The sequence below is a fragment of the Cnephaeus nilssonii genome (genome assembly GCF_951640355.1).
Source record: "Cnephaeus nilssonii genome assembly, chromosome: 3".
Classification (NCBI taxonomy): domain Eukaryota; kingdom Metazoa; phylum Chordata; class Mammalia; order Chiroptera; family Vespertilionidae; genus Cnephaeus; species Cnephaeus nilssonii.
In genome coordinates, this window is record NC_137074.1 from 80,900,346 (window position 1) to 80,919,418 (window position 19,073).

At 37.2% G+C, this 19,073-nt stretch overlaps 1 protein-coding gene and 1 long non-coding RNA gene across 8 annotated transcripts in view; one reads left to right on the top strand and one right to left on the bottom strand.

Annotated features, from left to right (window-relative positions):
* Positions 1-19,073, bottom strand: part of EPHA6 (EPH receptor A6) — a 1,012,702-nt gene that overhangs the window by 314,690 nt on the left and 678,939 nt on the right. For all 7 annotated transcript variants that reach the window (XM_079766996.1, XM_079766992.1, XM_079766995.1 and 4 more), the window contains 2 exons: positions 16,585-16,655; positions 13,465-13,590 (listed from right to left, as the gene is read on the bottom strand). In XM_079766996.1, coding sequence (XP_079623122.1) covers positions 13,465-13,590; positions 16,585-16,655 — 197 coding nt within the window. The remainder of the gene's footprint in view (positions 1-13,464; positions 13,591-16,584; positions 16,656-19,073) is intronic.
* The window catches only part of LOC307097097, a 613,772-nt gene that overhangs the window by 108,989 nt on the left and 485,710 nt on the right, over positions 1-19,073 (top strand). The window lies entirely within an intron of this gene.

The following is a 19,073-nucleotide window of genomic DNA, read 5'->3' on the forward strand; positions in this document are numbered from 1 at the left end:
GGAATTCGAAAACAAAATCAGTTAGAAAGGATTGTCCCAAATGAATAGGACTTGGCGTCAGATGAGGAGCCGGAGGGGGGGGGGGGGGGGGGAAGAGTGCTTTCCTTTACAGGCCCCTCTATTTTATAAACTAATTTTAGATACGTGCACGTCACTTTGATTTTAAAAATTAAAACACTTTAAAGATGGAAGAAATAAAGAAGTCTTTATAACCGATAGAAATCTGGCATTCTCGTTTTGACCACTGCTTTAGTGGAACGTGCTATGAGACTAGACTAAAAGGTGCCACTGTTCTCCAGTACCATGGGCATTAGTTCCATAAATAACAAGCGAACCTTAACAGGCCAATACATCAAATCCAAGACAACAATACATTTATCGTTTTTTTTCAAATTTACTTTTAAAAAAATGAAATGTAGCTCTTTTTCCCTTACCTCTTCATTTTTCTTTGCTGAGCCAGGTATTGGGTTGTGCAGTAACTGGACCTACTTCCCAACCAGGAGCTGAGCAAACGTACATTTCACTTACAACTTTCTCAAGCAAGGCATTCCTGCTGACTCTGGAGAAGAGTTTACTTTTCTCTTTTACTGTCCCGGTCATGCACATTTAGAAAAGGAGTATTGCATCTTGTGGATGTGCTTCTCATGGGGCATGGCTCTACTCTGCAACTAGTCTCTTCATAATGTCTCAGTTATTTCTTGTCTTCATAGGAAGTATACATAACGGGGTAAAATATGTTATGTAACATATCAAGGACATAGTGATTTCCATCCTTTTATAGAAGTCATTGCCATAACATCTAAATATACTTAGGACTGAACACTCTCTAAATTTGAGGATTTGGATTATATTCACAAGCAAAAAACAAATAGTAACAACAAATAGCCAGACTTTCATTCTTGGCTTGAAAGCTACTGGATTTTTCCACATAGATCTCAACATGTCAATCTTCTCTTAAATATTCCTGTGTTCTTTATCTTAGTCATTTTGGTCAGAAACTGAGACTTGTTCCGTGTGCCTTGCTCTCATGAATCTCTGCATCTCACTGGTTCCTCTGCTGCCAGCCATTGCTTATTGTGCGCCTTCCTCCACAAGACATCAGTGACCATTTTAATTGCAAATCTGACTCTATAATTCTCCTAACATTCTTCAGTTACTCTTCACTCTCTTCAGGATGAAGTCATCTCATCTCCTGGGTTGGCCTTCCTTAATCCCTCAATTTAACTTGTATGCCTATACTCTCTTAGAGGCTGACGCATCCTTATCATGCCTCCATCAGAACACTTAACCCTGAGAATGTATAAGGCGAAATGCTACTTCACTTCCCTCACCCTGATTTTATACTAAGATATAAGCCTTTTAAAGACAAAAGTCATTTAATGAGTGAATAAGTACTCTCATTATTTTTGTAAACTATAAATTCTATATCGTTTCACATGTCAAGTATTGTTTAAAGGGCTGAGTGTACCACAGTGAGTAAGAGAAACAAAGAAGTCAGGCAATAACAAAAACAAACAGAACAAATTTATCTCAGTTGGTTATAATGCAGAGAAAAAGCAGGGTAAGGAGAGAAAGGAGTGTGAGAGGAAGGTTGCTACTTTCCTACACCGTGTTTTTGATAAAGTAACAATGTCCTAGAGGTTGGAGGAAGTGAGGGCGTGAGAAAGGAGCCATGGAGCTACTGAAGCTGAGCCATGATGTCACTGAGAGCTTTACAGTCAGGTGGCACATCAGGTACAAAGGTCTTGAGATAGAAGTGCATGACACATGTTTGAAGAAGAGCAAGGAAGCCAATGTTTCCAAAGAGCAGTGAGCAAGAGAGAGGTTGTGGGAGATGAAGTTGAAGAGGTAGCTAGGTAGGCGAACAGGCTTTTACTCTGAATGAGTCATGAAATGATTGGAGGGTTTGAGCACAGAGTGACACAATCTGGCTTACATTTCAGGAAATTTGCTGGTGCTCTGTGTGGAGAACATATCACAGAGGCACAAAGGTGGGAGAAAGGAGGCCAAGAACCATGTTGATGGGCTGGGCCAGAAGTGGTAAAAAATGGTTAGATACTAGGATGTATTTTGAAAGCAAAGCTGACAGGGTTTGTTGCTGGATTGGTGCGGCATATAGGGACATGTGAACCATGTTCAGATGAGGGGAATTTAAAATCTCACCCTAAAGAATGACCTCATGACAATAGTCAATATCCAAATTAATGTTGGTCCTGCTAAGGCACTTCTTGGATTTTTTGTGGATAAATGCACTTAGAGTTAGGTAGTGACAATCTACTCCACCCCTACAAATCACTGAAGCAGATCAGCAGCTAGGATGCAGTCTTCACATCACAAAGATGGCCAGTGACTACTGAATGAGACTGACAGATGGCCGGAATGAAAGCAAGGAACACAGACAGATTCACTTAAAACAGGTGGAGATTGTGGTAATGAAAGATTATTTAAGAAATAGCAATTGCACAAGGGCCAGAAGAAGACATTTTTATGTAGAAGGAGTAAATTCACACATATAAAAGGTTATTTATAATAAAGTAGTGGTTAATAAGAGCATGGCTCTGAACTAAGACTATTCTGGGGTTGAATTTGGCTTTATTACTTACAAGCTATCCAGCATTTGAATAATAATAATAGTAATAATAATTATCACTTAGATAAAATACTTTAATATATGTCTTAATTTCCTTATCTATAAAATGGACATATGTGATACCTTTTTAAAATTTATTTTTAAAAATTTACTTATTTATTTATAGGAAGGGAGGGAGAGAAATCAATTTGTTGCACTACTTATTTATGCATTCATTGGTTGATTCTTGTATGTGCCCTGATCAGAGATGGAACCAGCAACCCACGCATAGGGATGACTAATCAACTGGGCCACCTGACCAGGGCTGGATATATGTAATTCTTGTAATTTTTAGTATTATGAGGACTGAAAGAGACAATACATCTAAAGCATGCTTCAAGCACGTAAACATTTAATAACTCTTACCTACTTTTAATGTAAAAAAGAGACTACCTTTTCTGATAGGATGAAGCAAAAGAAAAGGTTCTGGCAGGAACAGAATACCAAAAGTTTCCATTAAACAAGGAATGGCATTAGACCACATGGAAAGCACATTGCTTCAAGCTCTAAACAATCCTTATGTAACACACCTTCCCATCCTGTGATTTTATTTAGTCCAGTATGAAAACAATAAGTGAGAAGCTATAAAAGATCATAAGTACTGCTTTGCATGCTGTTTTCATCTTTCAAAAAAAACCAACAAAAACTGTTCTTTGGACTTCATTCTGAATTTAAAAAAACTATGAAGTGTAAGGGGGTAGGAACTTGGGGGGAAAAATGATCATTTTCATCTAATGATACCTAACAGCCTAGGGAAAAAGCCCTGGCCATAACTTATATGAAACTTTAGGATGACAGTTTTAAAAATGTCCATGATTGGGTACAATTTCATGATCAGAGATTCTACAGAGTGAGGGAGAGGTGTCAATTGAATAAAAATGAACAAACAAGACAAACAGACAAATAAAACTCATAGACAGACAACAGTATAGTGGCTACCACTGGGAAAGGGGGTAGAGGGAGGTAGCAAAGGGTAAAGGAGGTCAAATGTATGGTGACAGAAAAAGATTTGACTTTAGTTGATAAAAACAGAATGTAATATACAGATGATGTATTATGGAATTGTACACTTGAAACCTATATAATTTATTAACCAATGCCACCCCAATAAATTTAATTTAAAAAGTGCTATCATAAAAATGCAGAATTCAAACAATGGAAAAATATTTATCCCAATAAAGGGAAAAATTAAAGAATGCATCAAATAAATGTGGTACAGAAAGCTCTGAGCTCAGTTACAATAAACACACATAACTAGCTTGCAAGGCAAAACATTGCAGGGATGATAGAGAAGATAATTTTACTGGCTGATCTAATTGAGATGGAGAAGGACCTGGACAGTGTGAGAAAATTAACTTACAGACACACGATGGAATTTAATAGAAATATTTATTAAATGGGAATATTAGAAAAAAGTTTGGATAGCTAGAGAATATATATGATTTATATAGATATATACAAGTGGGAGTATAAATAAAATATAGCCTTGTATTCAGCATCATAAAGTCAACTGGACAAGTATAGGGATAGGCCTGGCTTAATAGCAACTCATCTGAGAAAGACCACATGGGATAAACTGGTGTACTCTCTTATGTTGACAGTGTGTGGCAGCCATTCCAAAAGCAAATGCAAACCCAGGCTGCATGAATGAAGGCACAGCAGGAAAGGTGCCAGCTCTGTGTTTTCTGCATTGATTAGAACATATTTGGAATATTGGGTCCAATTCTGAAAAAGACTTAAGAGGAAAACTCTAGTTCTCCAGACAAATGTTATCAGATTGATGAAGTACCCAGAAATCATGTCAGATGGAAATGGTTGAAAGGTTTAGACATTTTGGACTCTACTTTGTATAAGTTCAATTTTGCAGAACAAGTACCTAGTGTGACATGACAGTACATTTTTACTCGCAGAGACTCTTGATTTATTGGAACCGTTCCCAAGGGAATGGGCTGCCAGCTGAGGCAGTGAACACTTTCACTGGTGGTGTTCTGATAAAGGTTGGATGGTAAGTTAGACCTACTTTATCTCATTTGCTTCTCACAACAATCATGAATGTGAAAAGCATTTTTAATTATTTGCCTAGTAAAAGGAAAACGCATTCTTCTTTTCTTTAATTATTTTAAAGTTTACATGTCATTAAAAACTAAAAATTCACCAAACTAAAAAGACATTAACCATCGCTAACAGCAAGAAGCAGAGCTGGAGTTTTATTTGCATAAAGAAAAAGGAGAAGCCTAGGCATTGAAGAAAAATTAGATATAATGAACAGCCAGTGGCGTGGAACTCTAAAATCTCTTTAAATTGTTAAAAAATTCCTCTTCACAATCTTCACACCTCTTTTTATTTTACCACTTCTCCCTTCCCCTGTCTAACTAAACTGCCTTTTCCTCAACCTGGCATTCCTTAGATTTCACATGTCATCCCCATGATCTGATTTGATGGCCTAATCTGCAGTGATCTCTAGAGCTCTAGCATCTTTAAATTTCAATAGCAATTTGCATGTGTGCATTATTCACTTATAATGCTTCTTCCTTCTACCTGTCTTCCTCTCTACTTCCTACTTCTTTTTTTTTTCCACCTTACATATTATACTTTCCTTTGTTTCCTTCTTGAGCCTTGAGCTTGTAAACAGCACAGTACATAGCCCCAGGCAGGTTACCTAATAGTTGTTAAATAAGGAAAACCTGAATATCATTCATTAGAAGTGCAAAGCAAAAATGAACTTAGAGACAAAATAGCAAATAAATTCATACTCTGTTATCCATAGTAGGCTTGAAAAATAATGATTCAATTTGTTTTTTTATAAAACAAAGGTTGTAAAACATGACCACAAATTCCTCCCATCTCTGTATATAGGCTCCTTGGCTTTGCGGCTTCTTTCATCAAGAGGTAGAAGCTATTTCTCCTCCTTGTTAAATCTGAATTGGCCTTGTGACTTGCTTTAACAAGATAAAGGATCAGAATTATGTTGTAGGTGTTCGGAGCCAAGGCTTTAAGAGGCTATACAACTCTTTCTCCCATCTGCTTAGACCCGTGGTCAGCACACCACGGCTTGCGAGCTACATGCGGCTCTTTGGCCCCTTGAGTGTGGCTCTTCCACAAAAATACCATGGCCTGGGCGAGTCTATTTTGAAGAAGTAGCATTAGAAGAAATTTAAGTTTAAAAAATTTGACTCTCAAAAGAAATTTCAATCGTTGTACTGTTGATATTTGGCTCTGTTGACTAATGAGTTTGCCGACCTCTGGCTTAGAACACTGCCTTAAGACTCCCACGTCTAGCCTGTTGATGGAGAAGAGAAAAGATGGAGCAGAGATGAGTCATCCCTGATGAGCCTCATCCCCCTGATATTCCCGCACCAACCACCTCATAGCAACGCTGTCCAGTTGAGCCACCATTCACAGGAGTGGCCTCAGGTGAGACCAGAAGACAAAACCCTCAACTCCAGCTGAGCCAACACAAATTGTTGACCCGAAGAATTATGAGTAAACAAAATGATTATTATTTGAAGCCATTTAGTTTTGGGATGGTTTGTTATACAGCAATGAATAAGCTCAAATGGCTACATTTGTTAAATAAATAGACAATTAGACTGAGAACACAAGTGCCACTTGGGAACAATCAACTAATTACCTCATGCTAGATGAACTATAGTATGACATAAGCGGATCATATAATCAGATTTATGGCCTTAATTCACATCTCTCTGTTCACCAGTGTAGAATGTACATGATCTCTTAGGCAGAATTAATGAGTGTATGGCATTATTAAATAATCATAGAGCATAAACAACCTTTTACTTCTGTAATAAACTATATTCAGTTTTTATCTTATCCCCCAAATAGTATCTTAAATAAGACCCTACCATCTTTATTATATTCATACTAGAGGCCCGGTGCATGAAAATTCATGCACTGGAGGGGGGGGTCCCTTAGCCCGGCCTGCCCCCTCTCACAGTGTGGGAGCCCTCAGGAGTGGGAGACGACCTGGTGATCAGGGGAAGGCGATGCCCCATCACACCTCTGTTGCTGCCATTGCTGGCAGCACAAGCCTCAGTCGGCCCTGGTTACCTGAGCCTCGGGCCAGCCCTGGGCGGCTGGGCAGCTGCCATCTGAGGCTTGCCTGTGCCTCGGGCTGGCCCTGGGCAGCTGGGGGGATGAGGGGCCTGGGGGACACCGGAGGCAAGCGTGTGGCAAGGCCGGGCCCGCCTGGTGGCAGGCCCAGCCTTGCCGCGCATCTGCTGCCCTGGTGGGGCTGAGGGGACTGGGTGCCACCATCTTGTGGTTGTGGGCGCCGCCATCTTTGAAGGCGGGGCAGTCAATTAGCATATTCCCTCCTTATTGGTTGTGGGTGCTGCCATCTTTGAGGGCGGGGAAGTCAATTAACATATTCCCTCCTTATTGTCTGTGGGTGCTGCCATCTTTGAGGGCGGGGAAGTCAATTAGCATATTCCCTCCTTATTAGCTGTGGGCGCTGCCATCTTTGCGATGGCATGAGGGTCAATTAGCATATTCCCTCTTTATTAGATAGGATTTAACTTAAAATTCCAAATGAACTTCAAGTTTAGAAAATTACTATATGTGGTAGGCAAACTTCTAAGAAGGCCTGCAATGATCCCTGCACCCTTGTATTCATGCCATTGTGTGACCTCCTCCCCTTCAGTGTGGTCTGGCTTTAATATCATCACTCTTATAGCCAACAGAATATGGCAAAGGTGATGTGACATCACTTCCATGATTAGTTTACAACAGATTATATTTCAATCTTGCTAGCAGACATTCTTGCTGGCTTTAATGAAATAAGCTACCATATTATAGAGGTCTACATGATAAGAATCTGAGTGTTCTTCACCAAACTGGCAGTGAGGAATTAAGGCCTTCAGTACAACAATGCTCAAGGGATTATATCATGACAGCAGCCATATAAATGAGCTTGGAAGTATATCCTTGCCCAGTTGAGCCTTCAGATGGGATCACAGCCCTAGCTGACACCTTGATTGCAACCTTGTGAGCAACTCTGCAGGAGCTGAAGCATGTCTGAATTTCTGACCCACAGAAACTGAGATAGTAAATGTTTTTGTTTAAAAATTTTAGGGTAATTTGTTATGTAGCAAGAGATAACTAATATACTATGGTAAAGTAAGGAATAGAAATTGTTGCTGTTGGTATATGGGTCTTTTTCTGCACTCTTATGACTGTTAAGAGAATGTATCATTATTTTTTTTCTTTCCAAATAAGCTGTATCCAGTCTTCCCCTATCTCCTTGTAGTACTTTTTAAAAAATAAGTGTCAACTTTTCTTCATTCCACCAAATATTTTGGCAATATATAAATTAGAAGAAAAGGCCAAAGGAAAAATTTTTTAAAGACTAATGATTTCTATAAGTTATTAGGAGAACTCTTCAAGATTACCTTGTCTATTAAACAAACTCAATCCTATATAATAAAAGGCTAATATGCAAATTCTCCCTCCGACTGGGGGTTCGACCAGGGGGCGGGGTCCCAGGCAGCGAACCGCCCTCGGCCCCTCCCCCTGGCTGGCACCACCCTGGATCTGCTCCCCCACCCCAATTGGGATAGGATGGCTGGACCCCACCCATGCACGAATTTGTGCACTGGGCCTCTAGTACAAAAGAAATTCTCAATGTAATATTTTTTGTAAGGTTCTATATTTCACTATGTAAATGCAAGGTATATAATAAGTTCTATAATTTGAGTTTATTAAGCAAATTATTAATAGAAAGCATTATAACTACTGTAATTCACACCTGTCCATTATAAATTTGTTCTTCTAGCTTATTTTTATTTTGTATATATTATGCATTTGATTTCATATTAATTTAACTTTGTTGTACATTAATTTACATTCCACATTAGGTTTTTTGTTGATAACCATATCTTTATTTATTTACATGTTTATTTATTAAATAAGTATTACTGACAAAATTGAAACTTCATTTTTAATTAGTAATTTTAATCTAACTGAAAAACATAGATATCATTCCCAAGTTACTCATTAATATGTGTCATCCCCAATTCTTACATTAATCTTGCAAGACAGCTTATTATCATTATGAATTTATTATAAAGTGAGCAAACCAAATTTCTAAAAGATTATTAAATTTATGAAGGTCAGGGAGTGAATTAGTACCATAATTGTGGTACAAGCAGGGTCTGTCTGGTTTCAGTTTGTCTTTTTAATTCATATCATAATGTCCATGGAAAATGGATAAAGCCCATCTTTCATTACATCATTTAATTTAGAAACCTATGAAATTCTTAGGTAAAAGGGACAAAGATCTTGCCAGAATCTGTTGTTGATCCTATTTTCAGTCTATTAATTGGACAAAGGAGTTATCAAGAATAGAAAAGAAAATTAATCTGGCCTCTACCATAAATCCTTTAAATTGCTGGACAAGGACAAAATTAGCATCTCATCTAAATATAGAGGAAACGGCCCATAGACACATTTTTCTTCTTATAAAAAAGTAAATTGTGAAACTACATCTGGAATCCTGTCTACATTTCTTATTGTCATGCTGTAAGAAAATATCATATAGCTATAGAAGAGGAACAAAAATAATAAAGAGAATAAAAGAGTTTTTAAAAAACCTTAAAAATAATAGATTCTAGAGCAGAGATAAGAGGCTGGCTAGGGAATGACAGGGGAAGTAGGAGAGGCACATAAAGTAGGCATTTTGCCTTATATACCATCAAGGGCAACTATGACCTCAAACAAGATGGCAATAACAGAACCAAATTTTAGGCTGAATAAATCACTGGTTTGACACTCACTTTTATATCCTTTTTGTTGTCCTTTTGACTTTCTTTTACCTGCAGATGACTGTTGAAAAACGAATAGTTACAACTTCCGAGGCTATTCCAGAAAAAGAAAAAAATATGGTGACACTAAGCCATGAGAAGATAAGGCTGATAGTAGAGGCAATAATGAGTTTTGTATAGATAAAGGAATAGAATGAATGAAGGGGAGATTTTATGCATTTCCGTTGAGACTAGGGAAAGAAGGAAGGTCAAAAATAAGAAGAATGCCCTATGGGCTTAGAGACACAAAAATGATTTTTTCAATGGAATAATGTTTCAAAATTATACTCTGCTAGGCAAGTTTTTCTGATAACGGTTTAGGTTCAGTACTGCCCTGAGAAAGAGATAGCCTTTCAATGATCTTTTCTAGCCCGTGATTAAAATTCAGTTTACCAGTTTTCTCATTATCTCAAGATATGTATAAAATAATAATTCTACCCTAATCTGACTTGGCTCTTTTAGCCTGGGAATTTCTGTTTTATAGTCCTCTGGCCAAGGTATTGCCTTTTATGATGCAAAAAGTCAAAGGCGATAGATGATCTGGATAGTCTCCTATGCAACAGAGCTGCTCACTTCATTTAAATGGAAATGCGCGTTTTCATGGAATTCAGGCCTGTATTGATGAACAAAGATAAGCTGCCACTATTAAATAGAATAGTGATATACAAAAAAGAAAAAGTGTCCTAGAAAACTCATTTAAAAAAAACAGTAAACTTTATAGTGAAAGACAAGAAATTTTGAGAATACATATGTATATAGCCTAGACATAGGACAAATTAAATTTTCCAAGGATTTATTGCATATCTAGATGGTTATAAAATTGAAAACCTTGGGACAGAGATTGTGTGTGAAAGACAGATTGAATATATCTGTCTTTGATGAGCATAATGACTCAATATGAAAAAACTCTGTAGCATAAGTACCTTTTATAAATAGACATTAGCCAACTAATAAACATTTTTCAGTGGGCATGTTAAGAAGTATCATTGGTTAGGTGTGATATAATTTTCCACACTGTTTCCTTTCTTAAAATTTTAATGTGGTTACTTTAGGGTTCATTTTTTAATAACTCATTTAAGGAATATTTAATAATCACACATTGTGTCCCCCAACTAGAAACCTGGAAAAATATTCTTACTGATTTCTTTGTTAAAAATCATGCAGGTCTTGCAGGTCTTTCCTCAGCAATGAATTGTGAATCCTCTGCCACTCTCAATGCCTTTATCAGAATGGAATGTCTTTTACCTAACAATTATTAAGACCTGAAATCTGGCTTGTTTCTCCCGTCTCCTTGACTCTATTCCACTTCTGTCCACCTATTCTCCTATTTATGTCCTTCAATTTACATTTCCAAGGGGAATATCTAATACACACAGATGATAATGAAATAGAGTCTGAAAAGACACAATCAAATAGGTGGGGGGAAAAAAAATAAACGATCTGAGACAACCTAAGTAAAGTATTTGCAGTAAAAATCTGGGCAAATAACCAGTTGTGCAATTATGTCATAGATGTTACATAACTATATTAATTCTTCTTTAATTTTTTTCCCCACACTGCTGCTGTAGGAAAAGTCCACACGTTCATGAGCTTGTTTTCACATGCAATTAGAGTTTTAGGAACATGACCTAATAATGAATGAAAAAATAATTTTTAACCCTCACCCAAGGATATGATATGGTTTTATTGACTTTTTAATTTTCTTTTGAGAGAGAGAGAAAGAGAGATACAGAGAGAGAGAGAGAGAGAGAGAGAGAGAGAGAGAGAGAGAGAGAGAGAGAGAGAGATGAGAGAAACATTCACTGGGTGCTTCCCATATGCACCCGGACAAGAGATTGAAACTGCAACCTGAGTATGTGCCCTGACAGGGGATTGAACCTGCAACCTTTTAATGCTCCAACCAACTGAGCCACCTGGCCAGGATGACCTAATGAATTTAATTAACAGAGCAGTACTGGTCAGGAGCACAAAGAGGAAGTTATAACAACTTTGTCTTATAAAGAATTTTTGTTTTTATGATTTTCTTGAAGATGCACAGTAAAAGGACGCTTACCATATTATTTGAAAGTTGAAACAGTCACAGATAAATATAAAAAGGAGACATTGATGTATAGGATTGACTACATGGTTTAGATATTTTCATTGTCAAATCAGAGGAATATGATATTAAAACAGTCCCATCAATAGCTATTGTTTACTTTGGCAGTGTCTGTTACACATTTTACAGGCAAAATTTATATTTTATCAGGAAAAAGCCTGAATCTGAAGAAAAAATTAATTTCTTTGTTTACACTTTAGCTATTTGATTTTATCTTTTAATATGATTTCAGACAGCGGTGTTTAATTTCTGCACGAAGGGCTAAGAGAAAATGCTCTGGTGTATGTGTGAGAGTATGGAATACTGCAGTGTTAAAGAACATGTCAGGGGAGGAAAGCCGAAGTCAGGGTGTGATGGAATCATTCAACTTCATTTCTTCTCTCTTCCTCTGCTGTATTAAGAAAACAAACCCTCAAACTAAATGAATGTAATGCAATCACTCTTTTCAATTATGTCTTTAATGCCTATTGATGTTCTTTATGTTCAGAGGTAGTGGATAGAGATTCTGGTTGCATTCCAGGTTCTTAATCTTTCTGATATGACAGCCTCTTTTTGGCTGTGAGCATTAGGATTAAATGTATAGGACCCTTGTGTCAGCTTTTAGAGAGAGACCTGGCCATGTAGGCGATGAGATGATCCACTGAGCACAGGGAATCAAATGATACAAGGGACTCTCTACCTGAGCACTGCCACATGTTTAATGCTCTGTTGTTGCTACCTAAAAACTTTGTAATCACTCTTTAACGAGGGACTCTACGTTTTCATTTTGCACTGCCCCCCACTAATTATTTAGCTGGTCTTTCCATGAAGAAAAGCTTTGAAAGGGACAAGGAATAATCAGCTCCTTTTTTTTTTCTTTTTCTTTTGCATAGTCATGCTCTGCTATGTTCTGCTCTGTCCAAATACATATATCCAGCATTTCTAGAGGAGACCAATATCTCCCTTCAGGATCCAGTTTCTCTTCCCTATTTAGGAATTTATTCCCTCTCCCTCTTTTAGCTGCATGCATGGATGCCTGGTCACAGATTATTTTTCCAAATTATCTTGCATTTAAGTGTGTTCATGTTACTGTTTTTGAACGATTGAGGGTGAATAGACATGTTTTAAATTTGTGGGTAATTGCCTTAAAGATACAGCCAAAGAGACAACTCTTTCCTTCCTCTCACAGGCTGGAAGAGGGATGGCTTGGTGAGGAGGATGACACACTAGGGGAAGGCAGATCAAAGAGTAGAAGGAACTCCCTTCTACTCTTTCAAAATCTGAATGAGAATTCCTGGGCCAGCATGGATTACTCACGTTGAGTCAGGGACTTCAAAGAGGAATGAATTTTCTTGGTTACACTTGGCTTAGCCTCTGCCCTAAGTAATGTACAGAATAAATTCTTGAAAGCTGATTCAAAATGTATTTGCATTTATCCAGAATAAGTGAATAGTATAGTGTTCTGAGTGTTTGAATGTTCTACATAGGGAAAATTACTAACTTACATTAAAATGATATAAAACTATAAAACAAATTTTATCCGCAATGATTCTCAGAACACTTCTGGATCTTGCAGAGCTGCAATATCATCAATATTAATACTAATTATAGTATATGTCTATAGATGCTGAGGTTTTAGTAAATCAATAATAACCTGTGACAAACTCCTGAAATTCATTTTTAAAAATAAATTCCTGAATCACTCTAGTTTTATTATAACTTATCTCCATTCTGAAAGAAGACAATAGGATGTTAAAAGTAACTTTGCTGAATTTTTTCATTGTTTGGAAACTGAATTAAGACATTTAAGATACTTAAAAAAATAACATAACTTTACTTTTCATTTCTTAACATTTTTTGATGACTAAAATATTATATTGATAAACCAGTTAAACCATTAAGGAATCATATATCTTCAAAAGTATAGATTTTGTGTTTACCTGCCCCAATGACTCTCTCAATGCGAATTCTTGAGGGATCAATCTCCTTTGCAAATTCATGGACTGCTAGGGATGGGTCTTCGTAGGTATCTGGATCTATGTAAGTTTTAATTCCTGGGAAGCGTACTGCAACAAAATAAAAGACTGATTTAGCGTAAGAGTTTTTTTTTTAGTACTTACACATCTTGTGACTATTTAAAATAAGGAGCCACTTACTGAGGTAGTCATTCTTGTTAATTACTTAAATGCAATTCTTTTTTTCTCTTTCTGCCCCCCCCCCCAAATGCTCCCACTCCATTAAAGCTTTGAGTACTTGGAATAAAATTTTATTTGCTGTTAATGTAAAATGACCTGATGGTTTAATAGAAAGTGAGCTGACTGGTTCCAGAAAAGACATTTTTATTATATTTCTGTAAAAAGTTTAATCTGCTCACTTGCCCACTGACAACCCATACATTTTACATCTGATCTAGCTCAGGGCATGGGGGAAATGAGGCATGAACCTTCCCCCATTCACTTCTCACCCCTCAAATAAGCAAGCAAGCAAGCCTGTTAATGTCCATCCTGGGCCCCTTGTCCTCTAAGGCTTTCCTGAACTTATGACCCAGTCCTGTGGTCTCTCCCCTTCCAGAAACTCTCAGGCAGTAAAGAATAGACCCATGGCACAGTGTCAGAAGACAACTACCAATAGTGGTTCTTTCCCGGCTGTAGTTGCTTCCATGGGCAGAATACACATGGTCCTGAAAAGGACCCCCTGCCTATTCTGAAGGGAAGGGGAGGAGAGAAAGGCACAAATCTGGCGGTTGGCTGTGTAATTGCTACTCTTCCTCTGGTGGGGGTGGATGCTCACTGCCCATGGGCAGTAAGACAGGGATGGCTGGGACACTTGAATGCGTGGTTGCATATCATTTCAACTTCCTCAGTATCAGAAGTCGCAGACTGCCTGTGGTAATTCCTCTCTTTTGCTCATGGGTTTGTGTTTTCTACGTTAGATTTCTAGCTTCTGGAGGACAGGAGATCATTTCTTATACATCTTTGTATATTTCCAAATGTTTTAGGTATGGTTTTATAGGTAATATTATATCTTTTGGCCTTGGCATAGACATGATATTGAATACAAATTAGTAGGGATTAAAAGATCAATACAAATTTGTATTTAGTTTTGTGGTTTCTTAGATTTTGAAAGCCACACATAAACCAAGTTAAGTATTGTCTAGGTCGCCCTAGAAACATGCTCTTTCAAGAAAAATCTCAAAAGCAAGCAAACAAAAGATAATACAGTGAGTTTAGAAAAGGTCATGAAATGCCCATTATCAGCAATAATTTGCTTCATGAGTTCTTCTATGCTTGCTGCCTTCTTTTATTACTTTTTTGCCGGCTGTCTTCTGGTATTAGATATGTACCCATGAGAATAGTACTTCTCAAAATGGCACTAGTGAAGCATATTTCTAGATGTACTTAGACCTGACATTATTCTGAAATGCTATGCCTTTCTTGATTTCCTAAAGTTTAGATTGGAGGAAAGGAGAATGGATAATTTGTATCTCTTGTTTATATTCTATATGACATTTGTGTAATTTCAGTTTGCATACCATAAACTCAAATTCAGTGGCTACTACTAGATGATCAGTAGTATCTACTGGTAACTGATAACATTATTTTAGGCACAGATAAAAAAGATATTACTTATGAACTCGTACGTGATTTTAACAATTCAACCATTTAATTATTTAAGGTGATACACATTTCTAAGGAATAAATTGATTAGTTAACATCACTTTCCCCCCCCTTGTAAACATAATATATGTATTATAGGAAAAAACCCAACTTAGTTCTAATTTTGACTGTCTGGTTACTCATTGAACTTATACCAGTCTTTTGAAACATCAGCTTATCTCTCTTCTATCTCCTTGGCTGCCTCAGGTTATTTTCATTGCTTCTCCCTGGGCCCATCTGGTTTAGTTTATGCTAAACTGTTAGTTGGAAAACAGATAATAAATACCTCAGGAGCATCTCTTTCTTCTGCATTTCGGTTCTAAATGCCCCACAGTGAATCTTAAGGTTGCTCAGCATAAGTTATCTGTCCAGGTGTTTGGATCCATGTTTCTGCATCTGTTTCCAGCTCATTCCATGCCTGGTATAGGCTGTCTCAGTGCAGTCAGCCTCAAACTTACTGTATACAAGAACAACCTGGAGAGCTTGCTAAAAATGCAGATATGGTGACCCAACCCCGGCTCTTCTGAATCAGACCTCTGGTGAGTGAGAGTGGAATATTCTCATGCAGACGGTCCTTAGACCACTCTTTGAGAAATCATGTGAGCCTTAGAAATAGCCCTAAATCATCTCTCTAGTTTATAATTTCCTCTCTTGAATCCTTTCCCTCCCCTGGATGGTGATAGAGTTCTAAAAGTCCCTTACTCATTTGGCTCCATCTGAAGTAGAAGATGAGCTTAAATAGTTAAACAGCTCACCTCACATATCATCTCTACACTGTGGTTAATTGGAAAACACCCCTTTCTTGTTAATCCAGCCTCTCGCTACAGAGGAGCTGTCCTGACAAAGTAGTTGAGGGGGAGGTGAAGGTGGGTGTTGGGGAGGAGAGGTTGGCAATCAGGAAGCTAACTATGGTGGTAATTACAGCGTGCTTGGGACGAGATCCTTCACATGGGTATAGCCTTGCAGTCAGCTCAAGGATTTCATACATATTCTTAGAGTTAAGGAGCTGATTTTCTTTGTTAGTGTTAATGAACTGTAAATTGATCTGTTCTATGTTTAAATGACAGTTCCTACAAGAAGGAATAAGGATTCCATAATATTTCTGTGGCGAAGACCCCACTAAATAAAACCAACTCACATGCTGGAGACATGGTGAGTGGTAAATAGTAGGTATAATCAGTCATTTTGCATTTTTGACATATTCGGTCTGTCTTGCTTTTCAGCAAGCGGAAGTAGGAACAAAGCAATATCATTTAATGAGAAGCAGGTGCACTTTCCACCAACAAGCCTGGAAGCCAGATGAAAGGTTGGAAGTAGACTTTTTGGCTTTCTTAACTCACTGATCCAAGTTCACAAGGAACTTTTGAATAGAAAACAATGGAGAAGAGTCACTTCACTACTTACGATGCCCATTCTGTAAGTGGTTTCTTCTCTTCTCTTCTGACTTCATTTTTGCCTTTATGTACCATTGGCACCTTTTAAAAAAGTAAATAGAATCTTATTTTTAGAATTATGCTAAATAAGAACCAAAGCCGATTAAAATACATATCACTCATGGGCAAAGTCCTTATCATAAAGACCACTTTTTGGAACACTTTATAACGTGTGAAAATACTCCACAGAAGGTTGTTTTGTATGCATCAAAATTAACCCCAGATAAGAATACAATACTCTCAAGTGGATTGATTGATCCAAATGACAGGAATCTTAGAAAATATTTTATAATCAGCAATAAGGATCATGTCCTTCCATATATGACTCCTAAACGAAATGAAAAAATGTTTTTGAGTCAGAAGCTCGGAAATTTAGACAACTATCTTCCAGTTTCACTGCTACACAGTCTGATTTTTTTTTAATGTCAGAAGTTTGGTAGAGGCATGTCTCTTCTCTCTCGGGGTAATCAAATTCTGAAGATCAGAAGCAGGTGCTTATCTCCCAGGACTTCCTCAACATGAATAAATTCATCAGCATCCATATGATCTGACAGTTCATCAAACTGCTAATTCCAAATGGTTAACCAGAATACATCTGCAGCACACATTCCGTTCTTTAAGTGTGAATTTTGCTTCAAATCCTTTGGCAAATTCAGTATTTATTCAGAAATGCCTTACAGTTCTCATAGGATAATTTCCAATGAATGCTTCCCTACCAAAGTGCTTAAGAGATATTTCAAAATGAATTATTTTTATCTTATACAGTTGAAATTGTTTTCCCCAGCATGTAGAATATTAAAGCAATTTCTGATGTCATATAAATTGGCAAGCATTAAAATGGAACACTAAAAATAATTTAGTATAAATTTTTCTTCATCATTAAGTTCTCTTGTTAAGTAGTATTCAAATTCTGCTTCAGGAAAAGATAACATTTGAGCCCACCTCTCAAATTTATTAGGCCAAACATATGTAACCTACAATGACTGTAATGTCTTCTTTTAAGTTTGTCATATTTACGTGTAAAGGAGATATTTTCTTTTCTTTATTTTTTTATTTTTAAAAAATAGTCTATTACAGTTTATGATCAATATTATTTTGTATTAGTTTCAGTTAGTTGTAGCATAGTGGTTAGCCAATCATATATTTTACAAAGCATTTCCCCTAATATTTCCAGTAACCAACAGGCACTATACATAATTATTACAATATTAATGGCTATATTTCCTATTCTGTACTTATATTCCCATGACTATCTTGTAATTTCCAATCTGTACTTCTCAATCCCTTTACCTTTGCACCCAGTCCCCCAACCCTCCTCTCCTCTGGCAACCATCAGTCTGTTCTCTGTATCTATGATTCCGTTTCTGTTTTGTTTGTTCGTTTATATTCTTTAGATTCCACATATACTAGTAAGTAAAATCATGTGGTATTTGTTTTTCTCTGACTGACTTATTTCACTTATCATAACCTCTAGGTTCATTCATGCTGCCTCAAATGGTAAGACTTCTATCTTTTAAAAAAATATTGATTTTTTACAGAGAGGAAGGGAGAGGGATAGAGAGTTAGAAACATCGATGAGAGAGAAACATCGATTAGCTGCCTCCTGCACACCCCCTACTGGGGATGTACATGCTCTTGACTGGAATTGAACCTGGGACCCTTCAGTCCTTAGGCCAACGCTCCCTCCATTCACTGAGCCAAACCAGTTAGGGTAATATCTATCTTTTTAATGGACATTGTCTGAATGTACCACAGCTTTTTATCTACTAATCTACTGATGAGCACTTGGCTTGCTTCCATAGCTTGGCTATGGTAAATAATGTTGCAGTGAACATAGGAGTGCATATATTCTTTCAAATTAGTGTTTTGGATTCCTTTGGATATATACCCAGGAGTGGAATTGCTGGGCATAAGGCAGTTCCACTTTTAATTTTTGGAGGAATCTCCATACTGTTTTCCACAGTGGCTGTACCAATTTGTATTCCCATCAACAGTGCAAAAGGGTTCCCTTTTCTTCACATCCTCTCCAACACTTGTTTTTTGATTTATTGATGATAGTCATTCTGACAGGTGTGAGGTGACAAAAAACTTGCATTTCTCTGATGATTAGTGACTTTGAGCATCTTTTCATATATCTATTGGCCATTTGTATGCCCTCTCTGGAGAAGTGTCTATTTAGGTCCTTACCCATTTTAAATTGGATTGTTTCTTTTTTTGGTGTTGAGTTGTATGAGTTCTTTATAAATTTCGGATATTAACCCCTCATCATATGTATCATTGGTGAATATATTTTCCCATTTAGTGGCTTGTCTTTTCATTTTGTTGATGGTTTCCTTTGCTGTGTAAAAAACTTTTTAGCTTGATTTGTTAATTTTTACTTTTGTTTCCCTAGCCTGGGGTGATATATCAGAAAAAATATTGCTATGAGAAATGTCTGAGATTTTACTGTCTATGTTTTCT